The sequence below is a fragment of the Cimex lectularius genome, unplaced genomic scaffold, assembly GCF_000648675.2.
Source record: "Cimex lectularius strain Harlan isolate CLEC.00 unplaced genomic scaffold, Clec_2.1 scaffold97, whole genome shotgun sequence".
Classification (NCBI taxonomy): Eukaryota; Metazoa; Arthropoda; class Insecta; order Hemiptera; family Cimicidae; genus Cimex; species Cimex lectularius.
Window position 1 is genome coordinate 783,407 of NW_019392672.1, and position 23,056 is coordinate 806,462.

Here is a 23,056-nt window from a genome sequence, read left to right on the forward strand (position 1 = left end):
GAGAAAATCTTTTGATTCGCGCAGCTTTTTGCTTGCTCACAGTATAAAGAAACCGGGAAATGAATCAGAAATTGTCTACATCGCATTAGAGGCGGCTTTTTTTTCAACTTTGGACGTTTCAGAAAACAAACACAAGCCCCTTGAAGAAAAGCGTTCGTTCTGGCGGGGGGAGGCGCGATTGGAAACGGAGGGACGATCTATGTCTCGCACGGAGCAGGATTAACATAACTTCTTATGAAGAAGAAGGCGGTCTTCTATTCAAACAGGACAATGCCACCGTTCTATAATTTACCCCTCTCTGAGACGTCATTGCGGTGCGACAAAACAGACTACAGATAGAGATTTAATTACAAAAATAAAATAAAAAACCAACCGTGAATAATTATTCGTGAATCGCATAGGGACTTGTTAAATCTGCAGAAAATTCATGTAGATAATTGGCGTGGGGCCGGGACATGACAGTCTCGTGTGCAAATCAGAACATGAGCTTTGAGGAGGGCAGTGACAGATCACGCCACCCTGGCACACGATACAGTATTACATTTATCGATTCTCTCAAATCGTTTCACAAAAAGCACAGAAGGGGTGAATAAAAAGAAAAAAGACCACTACTTTAAGGGCTTGATTGAAGAAAAAAATATCGCTGAAAACGAGCACAGATAGACAATAGGGGTATTCACGATCTTTTTGTTAACTCTGTTAGGTCCTGTTAGATCTAGAAAAATGATGACGTAGACTTGTAAGAATCGGCTAGTTAATATTGTTCGATCTAACAGTCCAGGGCCATTGTTAGATGTTAAATGTTATGTCGAAAATGTAGTCACTTTGCTATCCGATAGGGCGAAGGTAATCAACATGGCAGCCAAGAATTTAACAGCTGTTTTTTTGTTTACATGTAGTTTTATTCTTAAATACGCGTTAATTAAAACAACCAATACATTTGTTTTGTTAATTTTTGACCTGTCCTTATACTATCATTCATAATAGATACATCCCATATCCTATAAAGTTGTAGGCTGTTAGATATTAGGATATAATTTAGGTACTCGGCACGAATTGAAGCGTGTCATTTGTTCGTACTTTTAGAGTGCACAGATAGCATTTTGAATGAAAGAGTTGATTAATTTTCCTTTTTTTACTAACTTCTGGCATCTTACAATTTAACACAAAACAAAACCAAAACAAACAACAACAAGCCTTCGAGGACTGTTATAGCTTTATTTTTGGTTGTACCAATCGTCGCGGAAAAATTAACGATTAGCATGCTAAGAAAAGAAGGGGGTGTTTACGATCTTACTGGACATTTCTCCATTCTAGTTAACACGAGTTAACATGTTACAAACATCGTGAATACCCCTAATGTAAACAAACATTTGCTCAAAAGGGGAGGCATCATAGTTGGATCATAGAGGCATATTTTCATGAAACTACTCTAAAAATTATACCTTCCATTGTTTATATGACTTTATATTTCGACTTTAATAAAACCACATTATATTCCGCATATAATTTTGTGCTTGGATTTGATGTGCTTAATTTACATGTGGTACTTTCTATTGCCGGCTAGCCCCGTGGTGATTTCAAGCCGTATAGGACAAGCTCATAGGAAAAGGGAGGAAAAGTTGTGACATTTCACATAACCGACGATCCTCGCCCTGGTCGTGATCCGAGGGAACGCCCATCGGAAAATCAAAAGGTCTCACCTTTAACGCCTGCCCCCCGTCGAAGTTATTTATGGGTCTTCCGTTCATCTAGGGGCGTGATGCGGTTCATATATCAATAGTAAAATGCGGTTAAATATCTTATATTTCAATTTTTTTGTGTTCCTCTACGATTTGCGGTTGTTTGGGCTCACATCTGTTGTTTGTGGAGGCACAATAAAACTCGGCGTATCAGTTTTTTCCTTTTTGCGAGCTACAATGGGACGGCAGGGGCCGCACAATGAGTGCCTACCCTCAGTTTATTAACACACTCGACATCGCATTTAACATTTCAAAAGGGGAAAAATGTTTTTGCGCTCTGCTGGACTTCCTTTTGTTACAATTATCTGCCTGAGGCTTCTGAAAAATCCCGACTTTTCTTCCTTAATGACCCACTGACTTCTTATTTACCTAGCAATGCAAGAAAAAAAAGAATACATTTAGACCCCAGACATCATTTGTAATAGTTTTTTTACCCCTTCGTTTTCAATCAGCCTTAATATCGTTCCATTTCCTCTCTGAATCCTTCTTGTCCGAAGATATAAATACAATATAATAACAGTGAAGGGCATGCTTATAAATAGTCTGGTTAAAAGAGAGCGAATGATTGATTGGCTTCGTAGCTAATGCGGTCTTGTTAACAACTAATCGACAGGAACTTTTTCCTTCCATGTTATACCGATTCTTTCGTTAGTTATATTAAACTACCAGCACAAAATCCAATTTTGGCCTTTCGCCTTTTTCCACTTTCTTGAAAGCAATCATCGGAAGAGAACATCATCAAGCTGTCAAATGTAACTCTAATGACACATCTTTTTCCACATGATTATCTAGATAAACAATTTTAAACTATGTTTTTCTAATTCACAAGGTTTTTTTAGAACATTTATTAGGTTTCGTTGACCAAATATTTTTTTTTCAATTATTTAACCTTTTTAATTAGGGTTTTGGTTGAGATAAAAAAGGAGGGAAAATTCAAAAGGTGGGGTTGAGATGGGAAGTTAGTGTCCGAGAGGATAGAAGTCACGATAGCTCAAGTGGTAGAGTGGCGGCTGTCTAGCCGAAGGTCCTGGGTTCGAATCCCGCTTGTGACACTGACTTTTTTATCTCAATGAAAAATATTAAATCACTGAAAAAAGTTTTTTAAACTTTGTTATTGCATCATAAGTCATGTAAGGATGATTTCATAGTATAAAAGGAGAAAAAAAGTCTTCTGATAATGAAGTTAATGAATGCTTGAAAAACCTATCACACTCGAACAAGTAATTTTTGTTTTATTACAAAAAATGAAAATATTTAGAGAAAGACAGATATAAATATGATAAATACATAATTTCTCCAATACCTTTTTCATGTCTGCATAGAATTTCTTATTAAAAAGAAATATAATAAAAAATACACGAATCGGTATTTGTTCAAAAACTTTTTTATTTGTTTTACAACATGAAAGTCGAATCAATATTGGAATATACCAGCCATAAATTAAATGATGAAGTAGTTAAATATTTTATTAAGCAATAAAAAACAACTTATTTACCTATTCATACCTTCCTCAAGGCGCACCCGGACAAAGCGTTGGGGGTCAATCCAACCAATTTTTTATTGGCTTATTTATTTTTTTTTACGAGGATTCGCAACAGCAGAGGTCATATAAACCCTCAGGGTTCAGGTGTTTTTGAAAAAAAGCCCATTTGTAAGTATGTCGGGTTCGAATGCAGGGCCGCTGGTTTCGAACCCGGGACCTTTACCTTACAGAGATGAGCGCCGTGTCAAAGACTAAACCTTGCGGCCACCGACGCTCCTTATTACCCCCATTTTATTGGCTTAAAAAGGCTATTAACTTTCCTTGATAATGTGATCCAAGAATTTTTAAAATTGGATCACAAGAATTTAATTGTAAATAATTACTGAATTAAGAATTCCTATTCCAGGAGCGAGCGGCATTTCCTATAAAAGCCGGCCACTCCGCTTTCCGTGGCGTACTTTTACAATACCAAACTGGAGAAAACTACCAAGAAAGGATCCAAAACAAATGCAAACAGGTTCAGAACTAGGCAGAATTGTCTTTTCTAGAGATTCATTGTAGTAGGATCGATAGGAAATGCGAAATAACGATAAAACGTCATTTTTGGGAACGTCAGAAAAACAGCCGTCCTGAAAAATAAGGTTTTTTCAAAAAAACAAAAGGGAGAAAATCTGCCAACACGTTTAAGATGTGTGTTTCAAATTTTTTATTCTGTAACATATAAGGGCTTTAAACACTTCTAAGACAGCTTTTTCCGAAAATAACTTACATTTGGTGAAATACATTCCTAAATACTAGAAAAATGTGCTCGAATGTTTTCTTGCTGTTGATTTTTTCAGACGAAAGGTTTCAACAAAGCTCTTGTTAAACTTGAGTGTAATAATAGAGAAACATATGCACAAAATTTAAACTAAAATGGTTCAGTAGTTACTGAGAAAATGTCCCTTTTAGGTTACTCCGACCACCCCCTACAACCTTGTAAATATACCCGCAAAACTTTGTCCGGTACAGATAGGGCTTAAGGAAGGCGTTAAGTATAAAAGGCCATTTTGAAGAACCAAAATTTTAGTTACTTGGTGCAATCTGCCGCTATCAGGACTCCCTATGGTATGGCGGGGTGGCGGATGGGCAATAAAGCTATCATTACCCAATTTTCCACATACCATCCATATATTGTGCTTTTTGGGTAAATGAAAGAAATGCGCTACATCATGATGGATGCAATATTTTGTCCTTTCGCCCAGGTGAAGAAACTCAGCTGAAAAAAAAAAAAAAAAAAAAAACACGATCGGCGTTGAGAACCCGACAGATTTACCTGATCCTTACGAAAAAAGAAAGGGTTTCCAATCGGTGGATGGGCTAATTGGCCACGGAGGGGCGCTAACGCGTCGGTTGAACCAACAGTCGTAACGATCTCGGAAATTAAATTCCGCCCGGGAGAAAAAAAACGTCCCGAGCCCAGGTAGGTGCGGACACGGGTGTTGGCAGTCCAAACACTATTAGAAGACACAATGGGACAGATCCCCGAGGAAGCTCCCTAGAAGTCTAAGGAAGCGAGACGAAACGCCGGCATTCACTCTCTGCCACCTACCATTTGTCAGCCCGAACAAACACACTGATAGGCCATCGTTGTCCGAATGTAATTTCTATGTTAAAAAAAAATATATTAGTTTAGTCAAGAGGAGAATTATTGATTGTCATAAAGGAATAATCAAATAATAAATATTCATGTGTGGTGATTAGTGACCGTTAATCGATAATTACTCAGAAATCGTGAGATGCGGTCTGGTGTGATGTAGGTTTCAAAAAACATTTTCTTTATCGTGCCACGTTTCGACCTTTATTGAGATCATCTTCAGGGCCTGGGATTTACAAATATTGTTTACATTTAACAAATACATGTAGGGGAAAAAAGTGAATTTATACAATGCACAATATATTTTTTTATATCCAATCAAAGTATTTCTACTCACTCAAAGTGTTTGTCTTCTGTGTAATTGTGCCATGTTGAGAGTGCCAGTGAGATATTGATGTTTTATATTTATATACGTTGGATTTTGGAGGGGTAGGGAAGGAAGTCGGTATAGAAAACACTTTGAGTGAGTTGAAATACTTTGATTGAATATAAAAAAATATATTTTGCATTGTATAAATTCACTTTTTTCCACATCTTACATGTATTTGTTAAATGTAAACAATGTTTGTAAATCCCAGGCCCTGAAGATGATCTCAATAAAGATCGAAACGTGCACGATAAAGAAAATGTTTTTCTGAAACCTACATCACACCAGACCGCATCTCACGATTTCTGAGTAATTAATAAATATTAAATTTTCAGTTGTTATAACTTAATTAACTTGATAATTGAATGATTTTACCTACCCAATGGTTGCCCCTGACTATAATTATATATACGTACATATCATATACAAATTTTTGTACATATAGTATAAGAAAACTGATAAACTCTTTTTTAAACAATTTTGTTACTCTAATGTAGTATGTTATCGTCCGACTACTTGGAGTTTTTGAACCTTGGAGTTTAAAAAAGTACCTTTGTAAAACCTACCTTAATTCAAGTGCCTGACAAACAATGTTAACAATATTGGAAGTTGAACATGAACAATTTTACGTTTATTTCGACATAATATATAATTAGAAAAAAATACAAATTTTAATGTAACTTATTATAATAAATGGACATTTGTGTAATTTGGTAAGTTGCTAATGAATCATCATTTTTAGCTATTTTTAGAACTTTATATGTCAGCGTTATAGAAAATAGTTATAAGATATAACTTTTAGACAAATTAAACCATATTTTTAATATGCATGGTCTTTATCATTATCGTAAATCGTTCAATCGAATTAATCGGAAATTAATACAATTTAACAGTGAGTAATTGTCAGATTTTCAATTAATCTTTGGTTTGTTTTGACGTATTTTTCATATAGACTTTCTTTACATGCAAAACCGGATGAGTCATGTTTATGCATCAGTTTTGATCTAGATCTTGATTTTTTAAAATATTTAATATTGTCGAATGATATGCACTTTGACACCTATTTGCTACTTGGAAAAAATAAATTACTATGATTCCACATAGGCCATAAAATATTATATTGTCAACAATGTTGATGGCTTCATCATACGCTTGTTTATAATTTTTCACACTTGATATCCTCAAGTTTCGGAACGCCAATATTTCAAGCGTACGGCAATTTCTGTCATAAATTAAATTTCTTCGGGTGAATTTTTGGCCATATTAGAAAACTACTGTGTCGGTTCACACCGGGGTTTCTGTGAGCGATTAGCCTATTGAAAAATCTGAGAAGGAAATACCGGTATGTATAAAGCAGATGAAAGAAATCCGAGCTGCCGTGTCCGCTCAAGCGCAAGATCATTTCGAACAGCCCAAGGAAACACAGGTAGCCAGTTTTCGACCTGGCCGACCTCAGATTTACTATTTAAAAAACAGTCAATAGAAGTTCTCTGCCTGCATATATTTGATTATTTTATAATGTACAGACTAGGAACAAAATACACAGTCAGCAAACAAAACAAAACAAATTCAAAAATATCAACAAATATGCACTTTTACTACGGCTCTTTCTAAACGACATCATATTTTGATATTTTTGGTGGTACAATTTATTGAACCCTAGGGCAAAAGGGTTATTACGCAATATTTCAATTAATTAAGGTTTTTATTTGAGATAAAAAAGTCAGTGTCACGAGCGGGATTCGAACCCATGACCTTCGGTTAGATACGCCGCTACTATACCACTTGAGCTATCGTGACTTCGATCCACTCGGACACTAATCTCCCATCTTAAACCTACCTTTTTGAATTTTCCCTCCTTTTGTCATTTTTCTAATTTCGTGTAATCTATTTGATTCTCAGCGACAAATGAAATAGCCACGGAGAGCTTCAGTGAAGATATACTTCATTTTAATTTATTAAGCTCTACGTGGCCATTTCATTTGTCGCCGAGAATAAAGATTACACGACATTTGAAAAATGGCAAAAAGGAGGGAAAATTCAAAAAGGTGGGGTTGCGATGGGAGGTTTGTGTCCGAGTGGATCGAAGTCACGATAGCTCAAGTGGTAGAGTAGCGGCGTATCTAACCGAAGGTCGTGGGTTCGAATCCCGCCCGTGACACTGACTTTTTTATCTCAAATAAAAACCTTAATTAATTGAAAGATATTACTTGGTCAAGCGGACCACGAAAAATAATGAAGTTATTAATTATTATAAACGACATAGATTCTTTTGATAAAACTGATGTCAACAAAATTTAGCTTTTCAGTTTTTTTGTACACATTTTCAATTTAGTGCTTGTAAATTGAAATCATCGAGGGTTTCTTGAGAATATAGGATCAGCAAGCAGTAAATTAATTCTTCGTCTTATAATAACTAACGCCGGTTGCTGCCGTGGCAGGTTACCCTTCGACTCCACTAGACTGTGAAATTAATATTACGATTCCTGAGCTACTTAATTTAATCGTCTAAAACCCTTCCGAGTGCTCTCCTACCCCTGAATTACACGAGATTCTCCGTCCCGGTATCGGATTATGAAGGACTTCGCCATTTGAAGAGCGTCACGGTCTGACAGCCGTCTTTTGGCATTATCCGGATTTGAATGATATTTGTAGCAGATTCGATTTTACACGATTTATCAGACAACGCATGTCAAAGGACTTGTAATTATTTATCGACATTTTGACAACAGCTTTAAAAAAAGTTTTTCTTTTGGTTGCCCATTTTATAGAGATAATAATCCTTGACCCCCTACGTTTGATGTTCCCCCATCAAAAGGAATTTACTTCTCGAATACGGGGAAGAATAATATCACGTTCTGTATGTAAATGATTTCGGGGGTTGGGAGCACAAAGTGATCTAAACCCCCCAAAGGAGTCATAGTCGCATCTGCATAAGTAGGATCCGTTTTCTCCGAGTAGGCGTGACCGCGTCTAGTCGATGGGTCGTAGCTTAAATCATATCCTCCTTTATTTGCAGTTTGCCGAAAACGGTTGCCGTGCGTGTTCAGGGGTGCGGAAAACTCGAAAAGTCTAGTTTCTGAGGCCAGAGGCATTGTAGGGGGCCAACGGGGCGTGCTGACCCATTTCGGGAGCCCTCTCCGTTTTGAATAACAATGGGAATCCTGGGTACAGTAGCAGAAGAGAGGAACGCAACGTTCCTTTCGATAATCCCCGTCGGCGAATGATTTATCCACATCGGATGCCGTATCGGGAATTAGTGGAGAACGGAAGTCCGCCCAGTACTGTTATTAATCTAATTGCTTCTAATTGGTGCCTTTTTGGACTCCGATCAACGCTAGTAACGTTCGCCGGGCGGCCAGATGACACCGGGAGTGTTTCCTTTTACCTTTCCTTAACGAAACATCAAGTAATTTGTAAATTTCACGGCTAACTTCAAGTTCCAAGGCGTAGACGGTTAAATGAGCAATATATATTTGAAAAGATAAACTTAATTATGCAGGATATACTATAAAATATATGTTATTTGAACTACGTCCTAGAAATTATAAAACAGATGCAAATTTAATAACTAATAACTTAAAACCTCGATAACTAAAAACTTTGATCTCTTTTGACTAGGAAAATTATCTTTTCAATTCAAAAAGAAAGAGTGTTAGTTTAATTTTTATAATTTTGCTACTGATAGCCCTGTGTAAATCAAATACATACCTCAGTGAAAAGATGTAGAAATCAGATTGAATGCCATTTCAGCCTCCTCTGAATGTCGTTTGATTGATATACCAAGATGATCTTGAAATAAGTAAAAACTGTTTTGAAATCCAAGTAACAATTATCTGTCAAATTTGGAATTTCAAGCCTTTTCCCCTTGAAGGTAATGTTGAACGGGTTGTTATCAAAGTTTAGTTACTGAATTTAACGTGGTGTCATGTGAAAGAAAAAGAATTTTCCAGATAATTTTCCCATTTCATTATATCCAAAATGTATCAAAAGTTAAGCGCGTAATTTTTTTTAAACAGTTGACATTCTCGATGGGGGCCGCAACAGTTTATGTGTGGACATGGCGTTCATCACTGTAAAGTTCCCGGGTTCGAATCCAGCGGCCCTGCATTCGACCCCGACTTACGAATGGGCTTTTTTTTTCAAAAACACCGGCACCCCGAGGGTTCAAATAACCTCGTAGTTGAATACCTTCATAAAAAAAAAATAAATAAATAAAAAACATTCTCGACCGCATCTCACGATCTCCGAATAATCGTTGACTAACGGTCACTAAACACCACACAGTCTTAGCAAGATTAAAGCTAAATTATTTACACTGTTTTACATAATATATGAATGTGAATTATTACAATTAATTAAGGTTTTTAGTTGAGATCACGATAGCTCAAGTGGTAGAGCAGCGGCGTATCAAGCCGAAGATCGTGTGTTCGAATCCCGCTCGTGCCATTGACTTTTTTATCTCAACTAAAACCCTTAATTAATTGTAATATATTAATTGGTCAAGCGGACCACGAAATTAGTGAATTTAATATGAATTATGTTTTCTCCAAACTTTTTTTAAAAATAATATTAATTTTTGACCTATTCATTACAGTCGGGTTTCAGTGGCGGGAGCACATATTTACAAATTAGCTTTGGATAAGGAACTGAATTAGTTACCCCAAACGAAAAAGGGATCCCATTGAAGTTTTCATCTTCTTGCTTTGATTTAGTAAACATATGTTTAACCATACTCATTGAAATGCCAAGAGGCGAGCATAGAATAAAAATTAAAAAAAAAAGCTTAAAAGAACACCTGCCTTCAGGTGTCAATCCAACGAGTCGATCATGAATTAAGCCGGAGCCGGTCAGCTGCCCCAAGCCCCACAAGTTTCTATTTATCTGACAACCGACAAACGGGCATAAAAATTTATATACAACTTCCCCGGGTCGGCTATTAAAATGAGGACAGTTCTTTTTTGTCAGGGCATCTTCAAATATAGTCAGATTAGGCTTTTTATCGCCACGCTTTTTTCCCCTTCCGACCGAGACGAACATGGGAACAAATTTGTTTTAACGAAGGAGAAAAAGATCATAGAACACTTACCATCATAACGGATTTTCATGACACACGTATCTGCGCAACGGACCCGATAAACCGTGTAATTATAGTGGCTTACACATAAAAAATACACTGAAAAGACACAAGACGCATACCCAAAACGGTTTTGATTTGAACGGTAAACCGAATATTGTTTTGGTGGTTGGGCTTTGCCAGTTTTGCATGAAAACTAATTCACGAAAGAACAAGTCCAGGAAATTGGTTTAACTATGTGTTTTTGTTGCAACTTTTTCGTTTTTTAACTTATTTTATTGTGCGCTCTTGTCTCTAAAACAAAAATTATGAAATTAGAAAAAAAGGAAATAAATTGAGAAAAGAGCACATTAGTTAGACTTGTTTCTTGTTCTTGTTCGCAGGTGTCTGATGACTAACAAAGCTTCCGACAGGTAGGGTCTGACCCCATAAAACTTTTATTGAATTATTTCTTTTTAAAAAGTCTTTCGTTACTAAGAAAAAGCATGTTAATGTCTAAAATACTAATTCCAATGCTTTTCTTTATTGTTTACCTTTATTTTTGTTTTATTTATTGCACGATTTCAAGCATGACTCAATTTTATATGTTAAGCTTAAAAATTCGTCAAAGCATTTACAGTGTTGTACAGCATTATTTATACAATCCATTATATTCGTGGTCCGATGGACCAAATAACTTCTTTCAATTAATTAATCTTTATTTAATGTATTTGTTGAAATGAATATAAATGATTATACAGTAAAAATTACAGGTTGATACAATTTTTTAATCAAGTTAATTTGGGGCAAAAGAGAAAATTTTCGTGAAGAATTTTATGAATGCTTAACAAAAATGTGACAGGGTTTGAAAATTCCGCGGATTAAGGACGAAAGGAAAAAACTAAAGCGTTATCAACTGTCACTAAACGCCTCGGAAATTTAATACATATCCGAAGTGATATGAATTTATTCCTCGTTCCTGCTTTGCCTTCTGCTCCAGACTCGGAGTCAAGGACTTGGCCATTGTCGGCCAGGATATTTAGGAGAGTATTTCTCTTTTGAGGGCTGTTTGCGGCCCAGTTTTATCCCCGGCACCCGACCTAGAAGGATAATCCCTTGTCAAACGACCGAATTGAAAACTTGGCCTTATTGCAGTACATTTCCATTGGTGTTTTCCAGGACTTTTTTACACTTTGTATCCAGTTACTGTCATCAACTTCACACTACAATCTGGACCAGAGGGATAAGCGGCATCTGTTTACTATGGGTCTTAGTGGTCTGCTTCAGGATTTATCAAAGGCGCGACTACATTTCAAAGAAATTACCGGAAATAATATTTACAATATTGTGTGGTGATTAGTGACCGTTAATCGATAATTATTCTAAAACAAAGTATAGAACAAAACAATGTTTTAACTTGCCATAGAGGCGTACCACATTCTCTCTCTGTCCTTTTGTCTGTCTGTCTGTCTCTCTCTAACTCTCTCTCTCTTTATCAGGCCCTCACACACACTCTCTCTCTCGCCCCACCTCTCTCTCTCACTCTCACTTTCTTTCTTATTTCTCTCTATCTCTCTGTCTACCTATCTCTGTATGTCCCTCTCTACCGCTCTCCTCTATTTTTAGCTATCCATTTCTGCCTGTTTGTCTCCCCCCTCACTCTCTTTTTCACAAGACCTCCTCTCTCTTTCTTTTTTCTTTCTATCTATGCATCTCTCTCTCTCTCTCTCTCTCTCTCTTTCTTTTCTACCGACCTCACTCCCTGTATATCGTCTCTTCTCTCTTTCTTTTTTCTTTCTATCTATGCATCTCTCTCTCTCTCTCTCTCTCTCTCTCTCTCTCTCTCTCTCTCTTTCTTTTCTACCGACCTCACTCCCTGTATATCGTCTCTTCTCTCTTTCTTTTTTCTCTCTCTATCTATGTATCTGTCTCTCCCCTCTCCTTATCTGTCAATCTCTCTCTCTCTCTCTCTCTCTCGCCCACTCCCTCTCTTTCCCTCTCTCTAACTCTTTTTCTCTCTCACTCTCTATCTCTCTTTCTTTATTATTTCTCTCTATCTCTCTGTCTACCTATCTCTGTATATCTCGCTCTACCTCTCTCCTCTATTTTTAGCTATCCATTTCTGTCTGTTTGTCTCCCCCCTCTCTTTTTCACAAGACCTCCTCTCTCTTTCTTTTTTCTCTCTCTATCTATGTATCTCTCTCTCCCCTCTCCTTATCTATCAATCTCTCTCTCTCTCTCTCTTTCTCTCTTTCTCTCTCTCTCTTTTTCTCACGACCTCTTCTCTCATGCTTTTTTCTCTCTATCTATGTTTCTCTCTGTCTGTCTGTCTCTCTGTCCGTCTGTCTGTCTGTCTGTCTGTCTGTCTGTCTCTCTCTCTCTCTATCTCTATCTATCTATCTATCTATCTATCTCTATCTATCTCTTCTCTCTATCTGTGTAACTATCTCGCTGTCTATCTTTATCTTAGAGATTTCAACCGTGTGTAACATTTATTTCAGTAATGTTATTTGAAACGATCCTGGGCATGAAAGCGCAGCGAGATTAGTCTGACTCGTAAATAACTAATTATCGGGTTAACAACCATTCCCCGCAGGCTATATAAAACTAAATATCATAATTACATTAAACCCTGCACTTATCTATTTTTTGAATAAATAATTTTCTGAACACATAGGGTGAGGCAATTAACAAAAATTTCATCTTGTCCTTATCATATTTATCCTTATTTATATCACTTGAATAATAAAACAGAAAATAATCAACATTCGTTTTAATGAATAAGACTGTCGGATTGTTTGGTTCTTTAAAACTGAACTAACAATTGAATGTTGTGAGTCTAGAAATCATAAAATTATACAAAAGTTCGTTAAAGGCGTTTACATATTAGATATTTGTTTAGTTGTATCGGCAAAAGAAATATTTTTAATACTGCCTGTGTGACAAACAAAACCTTAAAATTTTTTAAAATATTTTTTATACGAGGTCGATTGCAAACTGAAATTATTACGTCGTGATATTACACAAGCACAACCAAGTGGTTATGGTATAATGTTTAACATATGACAAACTTATTATTGAGCAAAATTGTGTTGTTTTGGAGCATTTTTATTAATGAAATCGTTAAGTCGGCAACTGACACTTTTGTCTCCGATAATGAAGAGGTCAGAGCTGGCTAGAAAGTTGAACGTACGATTGACTGCCTGTTCCGAATGAGTTAGCCGGCTAAGGGATAGGTTTTCCCTCCCGGCGTGAAATCCGGAATAAAAACATTAAAAAAGTGTGCGGTGTCATTCCCCATTGTTGGCCATTCGTACATATAAAGAAGTCACACGGGGGACAATAAACAGAACTCAAAAGGGCGTCGGGCTGACGAGGCGGTTTCCATTTACTATGTCAATGTCACAATTGAACACACATAACCGGGGGATGGGGGCCGAAAAAACATTGTCATTGGCCCTCGACATCTGCAGGGGTTGAGAGCTCTCGCTACCCTCTTTTTTATTTTATTTACACACTCTTTTATTAAGCTTTTTTTTACATATAATGTTTTTGTAAATCTGTACGATTTAATGGGGAAAAAAACTAGGAGACTCAGTATTTGAATTAGAACTTGCTGATTCAACTTACTTACAAAATAATCTCTTCATAAAATTACAAATTTTGTTTAGAACCAAAATTTGCAGTATTAAAAAAATAGAAAAATTTCCTATTCATGACCAAATACACTTAAAAACGAATAAAATAAACTTAATTCAATATTTATAAACACAAGTAATTACATATTATGAAAACTATAACAAACTCATTTCAACCAGAAGAAATATTATCTCTGTATAAAATTTATTACATTAGGAAAAAAAAGAAAAATAATTTTAAAATTGTATTATTTGCACAATTATTGATAATTTTGTAAGGAATGCAATTATTCTTATTACTATCAAAACAACATGATTCGGGAAATACTCTTCACAACATCATATAAAGTCTCAACAGATTACAAACGAGAATAATTCAAGAGAACATCAGATATTATGATGTTATATAAGATGGCCCCAAAGCACACGAAGGGACCAGATCAGGCGTTTTTTCTACAAGGCCAAAACATAAGCAATCAAACTCATTAGGGAAGTACATCTAGGTCTTTCAAGCTGAAATACATGCCATCAATGCTTGTGCCTTGGAAAATTTTAAAAGGTTACATCCAAAACACCCTGATAAGATCGGTTATCTTAGCATCTAAAAAATTCGCATAAAAATTTGTTAGTGAATATCTAAAATCTTCAAAACCTGAGAAACATAACAAGCTTGGGTATCAGGACACAAGGGAATTACGGGTAATGAAAAAAACGTAGGACCACTGGCCAGAGGAGGATATGCAAGACAATACAGGGTGTCCTTTTTAGATGAGCGGTTGATGTTTTCTTTAACTAATGTCGCTATAAAAAAAAAACACGTGGGTTAAAAATGGTTAAAACAGTAAATCTTATCGCAAGGTAGGCAGTTCGAACATGAAATACTATTAATCAATAACAAACTGGGTCTATCGGAATCGGGCTGAAGCCCAGGAGACCATGCTCAGTGAAACGCAAACTGCCTATGCGATTCCGCTTGCCGGCCTCCTCGATTCTCACAATAGTATTGCAAATTTCTCGTTCAAGATGATGTCTTTCCATGGTTAAAGAGAATACGACTGGATTAAAATGGAGAAAAGATGAAAAAAGGTGTTTGGTTACAAAATGAGTAATCTTTGTATATATTATTCTTAAGTACATCTTATTAACATTTGTTTGTTTTTGGTTTGTATTTCCTATTTTGTTTGATATTGTCAACAAGAATATGTTGGTTAATTTAATTAAAATTTATAGAATAAGAATAAATTGGGGGGCGTCGGTGGCCGCAACGGTTTAGGCGATGACACGGCGCTCATCACTGTAAAGTAAAGGTCCCGGGTTCGAATCCAGCGGCCCTGCATTGCACCGTGTCATATGGCCTCTGCTGTTGCGAACCCTCGTTGTACAAAAAAAAACTATTTTGTAAAATCTTTTTGCCATAACTTTGTTATTTTTCCCCCAATTTAAAATCCTATCGCAACATTTTTTTCAACATACAAAATCCTTTAAAATGATGTATAGGGTTGTAGTTGAAATTTTGAAGTTGAGCTGGGCCCCTGAAGTACCCTGCACAATTTTTCTAAAAAAAATGTAAAAATTTGAAACTAGACTAAAAAATATTAAACACGTATTTTTTGATAGCGTCATTGGTTCAAGAACCTATTCTTGGAATAACAAAAACAGAATCCTCCATCGCATAACTATTCACCGATCACTGGTATCTGGAAAAACATCTACACATGGGGTATATTCAAGGAGGAAGAAACAAAAACCCATATCATTTCCGAATGCGAAGCAATACTTCATTGGAAACATAACTTGGGATACAAAGAAACCCCAGAGAAAGGAATTTTAGCATCGATAGTCAATGACCAAGTTAGTAAGGCTTAAAAGAAGTATCGAATCCACAGACTGATCGAAGAAACTATTGTACAATAGGTACGTATGTACGATAGGTATGTACAATAAGCCAGAAGGGAAGCCTTAAACTTAGGTGCTTGGGGAATATAAACCCCCACTCTCTGGTGTCCGCTCATCATCATATTATTATTAAAAGAATTTAAATATCGCGGGATTTGTCAGACTTGGGTGTCTAAGGTTAAGTATAATTTATGTTAAAATAAATTAATAAATTGGAAGGATTTTATTTGGAATTTCCCGAGCGGTTTCTTTTGAGGGAGGAATACGATAAAAAAATATTCGTTCTTAATCGTTTTTGACAATATATAAAAAAATCAAAGGTAGAACTCAAAGAAATCGAAACAGACAAAAACCTTTTTTTTATACCCTCTCGGACGAGAGAGAAGGAAACTTCAGATGTACAGATATTGAATTACGGAGTCAGAGCCGAGCCGTGGGGTAGAGAAGCGTGTCATTTGATACCTTTCAAAAACATAAAGCGCCAGCGGAGCCTTAAAATTCATAATCGAGAGATGAAAGGCAAGATGGGAAAAAGTTACATAAATGAGAAGTGGAAAAGGAAGAAAACACCGCTGTCGGCCGTTTCAATGAGGGCTTTTTAAACAGTTGTAAATCCGCTTATCGGCCCCTTGAGGATGATAAGGCGTGTGAGAAGGGGGCTTCACTCAGGACTTCTTCTGCAATGGTCCGGTCTCGTTTTCCTACTTTAACCTCAGATTATCACCGATAAAAAAAAATCAAGATAAATTTCGCGAACTTTTTTCTCTAATCGGTTAACTCTTCATTAATTGAAAAGCATAAAACTAGCTATTGAATATTAATTGACAAAATTCTTAAATGCTACGAATAAAATATAATATACAAATAATAATTGATTCCACTCACAAACAAAAATCCAGATCTAAAATAGAACATAGATTTTCTCATATGCAAATATTAGACAGTCTCTTAGATTACTATCTTAAATAAATAAAATTTCAGATATTTTATATTTGAGGCAAGCCAAATTTTAAAAATTTTCCGACCAAAGAAATAAGCACAATACGTTTATTATAGTATTATTATAATTTACTATAAATAGTATATTATAGAAAATTATAATATAATAACATAATTCTATTATTATGGCAGAATAGTCTATACACGAGGGTAGGTTTAAATTTTGGTTAAAACTGTTTTTAAATAAAATTACCATAGCAAACAATATTTACTTGATATTTAATTTAAGTTTAATTTGTTGTGAAATTTAATTTTAAAGAATTCTTTAAAATAAAATTTAACAAATAATCCAGCAAATATATTGATCTTCCTTCAATACATTCAACAATCGCAATTGGTTTGTGTACACGAAGTTACCTAAAGCTGTTCTACATTCAATTTTTTCGAATTGAAAATATTATTATTTTATTTTGGGGAATGTTTGCTAGATTTTACGACGCCTGTTTGTTTCTTCGTACATAATGGTTCTGCTTTTGTCGCTGTTCTGATTTCAGTGAAAATAAACACAAACGATTTCCTTATGAAACGTTTTCATAAAGATCTTATGAAATATGTTTACCGCGTGTAGCTGACGGCTGTTTTCCGAGAAGAATTCTTTTTAAATAGGAGGCCCCGATGTGTTTTATAGTGAAATCACCGGTACGACTCGAATTTTCACTTTCACGATTTCGTCTATTAAACAAAGCTCCAGTGCAGCAATTACACTAACTTTAATGCCTGTTTTTTTTTCTTTAGGACGTTAGAACCCCATTCGGACATTAACGAGCTCATTAAAAGCCCGCTTCGTTAACCAGGGCCAAAATGGACTTTCGTCCCGTTTGTTTCCCCTGGGGAAAAATTTGATTTTAATATCTTAAAAGGGCCTCTACACAAGGATCGATCCGTTTAAAGGCGAGGCATGAGTGCACGTGAAGTTTCCGGGCAAATGGACACGCATCTGCCGCTCTTTAGATCCCAGTTAACCGCACTCAGGGGGGCAACGCAATATCACAAGCATTATTAACGCGACTTAAACTGCTCCATAATGGCGGACCTTTTGTCACCTAGAGACTCTTTTCCCTCCCCACATGGTTGCAACCCTCATTATTTATTATATCTGTATTTTAATCCCGCCTCTGGAGATACTTCTGGCCTTTTGTCGTAGAACGCCGGCTGGGAACTGTTTAGGATTATTTTTTTTTTCACAGCAGCGGCGGTTTTAACAGCACTCGAGTCCCCCTAATTACAACTTCATTTGACAGAGTAATCGTTCATCTTTTCCTTTTGTACCTCCTCAGATGTGTGATCGAAATCGGTTCTCTCGAGTCCTTCAGGTCGTATGACAGAACGAACTTTTTATCTCGCAGCATCAAGTCGAAGTCCACACAAATACAAGATAACTGTCGTTTTTAATGGCGAACGCAATAAAAAGGTAAATTTGATCAAGGGTTACTACAAAACTCCTTACAGTTACAATAAAGGTACCAAATACACAAATTAGAGGTAAAACCTTAAGAGACTCTACTCCAACAGTAACGGTCTGTATGCATAATGAGAATGGTGAGATAAATACATCAACAAACCGACAAAGTTTATTTTAGGGACGAGTATGGGAAATTCAAGTGCATAAAATATTTCACATAAATGTGTGGTGATTAGTGACCGTTAATCGATAATTATTCCGAAATCATGGGATGCGGTCTGATGTGATGTAGGTTTCAGAAAAACATTTTCTTTATCTTTATAAATTGTATACAAAAATAATATTTCCAGTGGTTGAAATGTGTTTGCTATAGTTTTCACAATATCTAATTACTTATGTTTATCACAATGATTATTTAGAAATCGTGAGATGCGGTCTGGTGTGATGTAGGTTTCAGAAAAACCTTTTCTTTATCGTGCCAACGTTTCGATCTTTATCGAGAACATCTTCAGGGCCTGGGATTTACAAACATTGTTTACAATGTACAAATTGTGTACAAATACATGTAGAATGTAAACAATGTTTGTAAATCCCATGCTCTGAAGATGATCTCAATAAAGATCGAAACGTTGGCACGATAAAGAAAATCTTTTTCTGAAACCTACATCACACCAGACCGCATCTCACGATTTCTGAATAATTTCACATAAAACTTCCATCAATTCAACTACAATAAAATGGTGACACATGAAAAATTAGAGGCGAACAAGCAACACATATATCATCATACACAGCTGAATAATATAAACATATTATTAAAAGAAAACCGCAAGGAAACTTCAACTATTCATAGAAATTAAAGTCCATTCAACCTATGAAACTAGTACGCCAATGAAATTCTTAAAAATAAAACAAACTGATTAACACAAAAACCTTACAAAAAACCGAAAATAAATCAAATTTATGCAAGGACAAAAACTTAATTATCTTGCAGGTTATCTTTTTGCGTTAAGAACAGTTAAAACCTGTTGTCTTNATGAACTGCCGGGCTTCCTCTTCTGAAATATTGTTAAGATTTTCGGTGCTGACTGCTGAAGAGGAAGTAGGGCTTCTTCGAAATAAACGAAAGCAATTTTTATAAGAAATTAGCAATTAAAAACAAAGTTAATTAACAGAGACTTAGATTTAGTTACATAGATGATAACGAGTGCTAAAATAAGTGTAGTGATTATTAAACATAAAAGGGAAATGATGCTTCAATTAGTGCTCTGCAATCAAAAATATTCTAAGTTTTTTTTTAAATTTGTACAATAAACGGTTCATTTGTCAGGTGATCAAAGTAGATGATATCAAGGAGGACATAAAAGGACGAGGGCGGCTGTTTAAATCCTCGTTGATATTCCTAGATGGAAAAAAAGACCCTCTCGAGAACATTCAAGGAAATCAAATCCGAGTGATATGGAGCATAAAAGGGGCTTCCTGGCATCGTGGAGCGTGTTAGGGTAGCCGGGCCACCCTCGCTCTGCTGTGATTAATGCGGCAGACAAATAGCAACAGGTTGTCCCACTCTCTCTCCATTTCCACTTCTGACTGTTATTTGTGTCTCCCCATTGACCTGCCCCAACCCCGGACCCTCATTCAGCTTCGAGCGGTAAAGCTCCCTTTCGACCCGACCCGAGCCAACTCCACGTCGGTTTCTTATTTTTGGCCCATTTTCGGTTGATTATGTGATTTTAATGTAACAAATAGCAGTGTGTCAATCAGTTCTGCTTGTGCTATGTATTAATTAAGATTTCACGGATCCATAATTTTTTTTACATTTGAAATACAACCATACACAACCACCGATGGACCGTAATATGTTCAAACAATACAGATTTAATCAGTGAACGTCGTTAATTGTTTTAAATAATTCCATTTTAATTATAAGATCTAACGTTATTCCATGGCTTATGGATCAACCAGTAACAATAAAAAAAACGCTCCAAAAAAGTAAAATCACTACTCGTACGCCAATGTACACTAGGTGCTCTCACACCTTATATGCAACAAAAAAATCGTATGAAACATGGTCCAGTTCTCAACTCTTTCCCAGATATTCAACGGTTATTTTTTTCGACTCGTCATAAATCTACTCGCAGCTCTTGACCTATTCATATTCAGGAATTTCAATTCTCTTTTTCATACCGTTTTTGTTCTTAGCTAGCATAAAATTTATGTACTTTAGTTCAGTATAATTAAGGAAAAGACCAAGAAGTTGTTATGAAATTTTCCTAGTTCACCGTGAATCTATCTAACGAGATCGCTTATTTAGTTTTTTTATGAATTTTAAATTTAGCAGTTTTCGAAAGATTTAGTTTGTTGTTTTTGTTGTTTTTTGCCAAACATTAAATTGAATGTTCTAAAAGGGTGCCTTCTCAACGGATATTTGACGATCTTTTCACTGCTTTTTGGATTTCACCAAAAATGATTAGTTCATAAGCTCCGAGTAGTTTTATCACGAAAATCATTGGACAGTTGGGAAAATGAAAATTGAAAAACTGCTGTGAGAATCGGACCATGGTTCATAAGTACTTTTTTGTTACATTTTAGGTTTAGAATCACCTGAATTTTGTCATATGAGTTGTGAATCACCCTGTATATATACACATATATATATAAAATAAATGACAAAATGTTCATATTCTTTTATTAGGTTTTTCACATATTCAATAATTACAACGCAAATTGTTTACTTTCACAATTACCAAACTTATTATGGAATTTTTAAATTCCTGCATTTTGCATGATTAAATAAATTTTAATATCTGTAATAAAAAGAATGCCAGATTTGTCATCTTTTTTTTTTAAATTTAATAATATAAATTTTTAAGAAATCGTATATTTATTATAAGTTTTCTATTATTTTCACTCACAATCAGTATTAATATTTTTTTATACTCTGCACGTTTAACTTATTATTTTCTTAGATAATAGATTAGATTGATTGTATTTCAAAATATTTTTTATACCTTTACAAAATCCATAAAACAAATAAAATAGTTCTAGTTTGGCTTTATAACACAGCGAATCTCTTTCTCTGTGTTGCATTCCAAACCTTACCTATGAATTTCAATTTTCTGCATGAAATACGTAAATTTCTACGTTTAGTACACAAAAATAATCATTCACTTTGTTATGTTTATATCTTTACGCGTGAGATCTTTTGGTACATCTTTTTAAACATTTTGGGCGTAATTTTCATATTTGATGTATTGAAAGTAAATATCATAAAATACATAATTTCTTTCATAATGCCAGGTTATTACAATGTAAAATAATTTAAACTACCCTGATGATACAAACCACTCTGGTAACCACCCCCTATGACGGACGCCATTTTGCAAAGAACCGCGGAAAAACCCCGTCCGCTGAAAAACTTTATAAACCATTTAAATGGAAATGCTTTTACGTTTCGGCGCTGGGTCTAATGGCCCCTTGAATCTTCATTACGTCTTTCCTCCAGAGAAATTTATGGGGATGAATATTTTTTCGCGTCCTTAGCTCTTTCTCCCTTCAGCTCGGAATGAATTCAAATGGATTTTTTCTCTTTTTTTTGGGGGGGGGGAGGGGTGAAGTTGTCAGAAAATAGGGCAAGGCCTGAAATGGTAACGTGCTTTTAAAAGGCTTTCGCTTAAGCAATTTCAAATTGGGCCGTTTTAAAAGTACATTAAAGCAGAAGCGCAATATCTTACGTAAACAGTAAAGAATCCCAATTAGGCTCACAAAAATATGAATTAATAATCTAAAAACATTGCTTTTAAAAAAATTAACATAATTAAACACAATAAATATGTATTTAAAATGGTAAACAAAATTAAGAAAAAATAATGGATACATTTTACCATTAAACTTTAAATTAAATGTGAAAAAGTCATTTTTACAAAAGGAATTGGTTAAAACTAATGTTAAACCAAACCCTACATGCGTGAGAAATTATTGTTTAGTTTGATCGGTCCGCCGATTCTCGCTGTTTGTTTTCAATCAAAACCTAGTTCTGTTCCCCTCGACGTCGCGAACACCCCAAATGTTAGTATAGTGTACATATTTTACGAATTGTTACCAGTAATTATTTAACCGTCAGCAGTTTGAACGTAACACGGTAAATTATCACATAAGTTTACACTCGTATTACGAAATTTAATTATTTTATATGATGTTTAATTTAGCTCTCATTATATGAATGTAAACTTTAACATACGGATACAGGACGTGTTATGTGATAACAGGACAAAAAGCTAGGAAATAAAAGAGATCGTTAGGTTTAAATTACACAGGAGCAATTAACACGTTCATCCTCGAAATGTTTTAAGCTTAGACACTTTGTAACCCCACTTATTCGAGTATTTTTCATAACTGTACAGTCAATGCTTAAATGGAAATGTAAATTGTGAAAGGATGGACTCGTAATTTTTTAAACATTTAACATGTCTCTTAAAACTGTCTCTACAGAACTGAAGAGCGTATAATAAAACAAAATAACACATAAATAGTAAAACACCTACTATTGGGTTGGCTCTAAAATAATACAGGTTTTGAAAAGGCAGTCAAAAATATTTTTAATTTTTATAAAATAAAGCAAATTTATTCGAAATATTTTCCATCACAATCTACACGTCGCCAAGGTTTAATAAACAATTTTATTCCTCTTACATAAAAATCTTTATTTCGACTCGCAATAAAGTCTTGAAAGGGGATTTCGGCTTCACCGACTTCTCTAAAAATTGTATCCCCCAAGAAGTGGTGAAAACGACGAAAAAAATACGAAGTCTGTAGGCTAGAGTTGGTGAATATGGAG

At 35.3% G+C, this 23,056-nt stretch overlaps 1 protein-coding gene across 5 annotated transcripts in view; it reads left to right on the top strand.

The window, feature by feature from the left end:
• Window positions 1–23,056, top strand: part of LOC106667103 (dachshund homolog 2) — a 248,288-nt gene that overhangs the window by 23,512 nt on the left and 201,720 nt on the right. The window contains exon 2 of one of the 5 annotated variants that reach the window (XM_014394806.2): window positions 10,689–10,718. The exons of the other annotated variants lie outside the window; for them this stretch is intronic. Coding sequence (XP_014250292.1) covers window positions 10,689–10,718 — 30 coding nt within the window. The remainder of the gene's footprint in view (window positions 1–10,688; window positions 10,719–23,056) is intronic. 5 annotated transcript variants of the gene reach the window in all.